Source organism: Cryptomeria japonica, chromosome 1 (assembly GCF_030272615.1).
Source record: "Cryptomeria japonica chromosome 1, Sugi_1.0, whole genome shotgun sequence".
Taxonomy (NCBI): domain Eukaryota; kingdom Viridiplantae; phylum Streptophyta; class Pinopsida; order Cupressales; family Cupressaceae; genus Cryptomeria; species Cryptomeria japonica.
In genome coordinates, this window is record NC_081405.1 from 155,952,263 (window position 1) to 155,955,115 (window position 2,853).

General features: G+C 43.0%; 1 protein-coding gene across 1 annotated transcript; it reads left to right on the top strand.

The window, feature by feature from the left end:
* The first annotated feature begins 395 nt into the window (after nt 1-395).
* On the top strand, nt 396-2,205 carry LOC131048259 (allene oxide synthase 1, chloroplastic). The gene has a single exon (XM_057982150.2). The coding sequence runs from the start codon at nt 548-550 to the stop codon at nt 1,970-1,972; it is 1,425 nt and encodes a 474-aa protein (XP_057838133.2). The 5' UTR covers nt 396-547; the 3' UTR covers nt 1,973-2,205.
* Nucleotides 2,206-2,853: the final 648 nt, after the last annotated feature.

Sequence of the window (2,853 nt, forward strand, 5' to 3'; positions counted from 1 at the left end):
GACAGATCTTTCTTGCTCCGCATGTCTTTTAAAACATAGACGGCGTGCTTCGACGGGATTGCTTACAAGAAACGTTTTTTATGGATTCACTCCCTCTATTCTCAATGCTCTAACATGTGCTTTCTCCTCATCTCTACCTTGTCAATGCTGTCCTAGTCGTCCGTTAATTGCGATGACTAAATTCTCCTCGCACTCACCATACAATATAGAATAATATTATTATGTACTATTCAATTTTCCAACTCGTGTTTCAAATGGCGGCAGTCTATTTCAGAACAGCTGGGCCGCAGGATATACAGGAATACCGGGAAGGTTAGCAAGGTACTGATGGGAAATTAAAACAATGAATGTAGGACAAGAAATGGTCATTTACACCTTGAGAATGTTTTTCAACTGAAACAACTTTTTCAAAGAGCGTGAAGTGACAGTAAAGCTATAAAAATAGCTGCGTGGAAGTTACAATCCACTCGAGCCAGTTTTGAATTCTCGCATTCAGATTGCTGCGAAGTTATTGTTTGATTTTCGAGTTGAGAGGAGGTCGAGGGGCATGGCTTATTCGAGCGATGAAGGAGTAGAAGAGGTCCCTGGAAGCTATGGCTTGCCCGTCATCGGAGCCATTGCGGATCGCTTCGACTATTTCGTAAAGGAAGGGGTAGATGCTTTCTTCAAAACGCGCATAGAAAAATATAAGAGCACCGTATTCAGAGTGAACATGCCACCTGGGCCGCCTTTGTTTCCTGATCCTCGCGTCATAATCCTGCTGGACGCCAAGAGCTTTCCCATACTCTTCGATGTGAGTAAAGTGGAAAAGAAGAACGTCTTCACGGGCGTCTACATGCCCAGCACAGACTTTACCGGGGGCTACCGTGTGCTCTCGTATTTGGACCCTTCCGAAGAAAATCATACCAAGCTCAAGAATTTCTGCTTCCATGTACTCAAGATCAATGCAAACAGATGGTTCCCAGAGTTCGAGCGGGCCACGGGAGAGATGTGGGCTAAGCTTGACAAACAATTTGCCGAGTCCGGCAAGGCCGAATTTACCAGTGAGAATTTGCAAATGTGTTTTAATTTTCTGTGCAGGTCGGTGCTGAACAGAGATCCTGCAGATTCAGGGCCTGCCAGTCTGGGAACGCATGGGCCTACTTACGTTCAAACGTGGATTGGGCTTCAGCTCGCTCCCATTGCAAGCACTGGCATACTACCCAAGATCTTGGAGGAGTTCACCATCCACGCGGTCCCTCTGCCGTTCCTCCTTGTGCGTGGAGATTACGATAAAGTGTATGATTTCTTCTGGACGTATGGCAAGCAGGCGCTTGATGCTGCGGAGGAGCAGTTCGGTCTAAAACGAGAGGAGGCGTGTCATAATTTGGTGTTCAACATATGCTTCAATACCTTCGGAGGAATGTTCATTTTCTTTCCCAGCCTCGTACAACACATTGCGGCTGCGGGCAAGCAGCTGCACGCAGATCTGGCAGAAGAAGTAAGAGCTGCCATTAAAGAGAATGGAGGATTGAACATGAGAGCGCTGGAGAGCATGGCGTTGGTCCGGTCGACGGTGTATGAAGCGCTGAGGATCGAGCCGCCCGTGCCGTTCCAGTACGGACATGCGAAAGAGGACATGGTGGTGGAGTCGCACGATGGGAGATATGCGGTGAAGAAGGGAGAGATGCTTGGTGGGTATCAGCCCTTTGCCACCAGAGATCCCAAGGTGTTTGACAATCCTGAGGATTTTGTTCCTCGACGTTTCATGGGAGAAGAAGGGGAGAAATTGTTAAGATATGTGCTGTGGTCGAATGGGCCGGAGACTGAGGAGACGACGGTGCATAACAAGCAGTGTGCGGGGAAGAACTTCGTGGTGATGATATCACGGCTACTGGTGGCGCATCTGTTCGCTCATTACGACTCCTTTGAGATCGACACGTCCAAAACTACCAAAGTTGTTTTTACCTCCCTGCAGAAGGCCACTTCTTAGTTCCCTGTCTGTCACTCTCTTTAATGTCCCGGATGTCTGTCTAGTATTTCCGCCTCCCCCCACTTAATAAAGAGGTGCGTAACATTTGTCAAAATGCATCCGGACGGGACAGACTACGCTTATTTGCATTTTAATATTTGGTGATAATGATCAATTATTTCCTTTCCAGGTCAATGCATCTTTAAAGGTGCGTGAAAATTAAAAGTTTGTTAATGTTATTTGAATTATCTTTACTTTGTTGGTGAAGTTGATTGGATTTGAATTACTCTATAATGCTGGATAGCCACAGATGTAATTGTGAGGTCTTTTTAATAAGTTTGTTGTTTTCATTCATGGCTGACAGAAATGTAATCTAATGATTCGCTTTGCCATTCATAAGTCTATAATAATGTTTGAGTTTTACCTTCTTAATAACTCTCTTTAAATGAGCTATTTATTTTTTTATATATTACCATTATAATGTCTATTGACATTATAAAAGATAAAAAAGTTAGAATTGTGCCTCAAATGACTTTGATAAGATGGGCATTTCTTAGCTAAAGAGGTATTAACTTTGACTTGTACTCCTAATACCAACAAATTACCTTCTATCATTTTTCTAAAAATGACAATTGATATATGTCAAAGAAAGAAAATAAATTCTTTAACCTTAATCTAGATTGTTGGTGTAAATAAATATTCATTATGGATATTATTACACTTTACTTAAGTTAACTTAGGATAATGCATCTCTTCGTAGTTTGGATTTGAGACACTTAGGGAAGTGTGCACATAGGGATAGAGTAGGAGAAATTTCACATTTTGTGGTCTTGTTTTGTTGTTACACTCCACATTCGGTGGGTCATCCACCTCTTGTGGAATATTATATTATTTCTCCTACC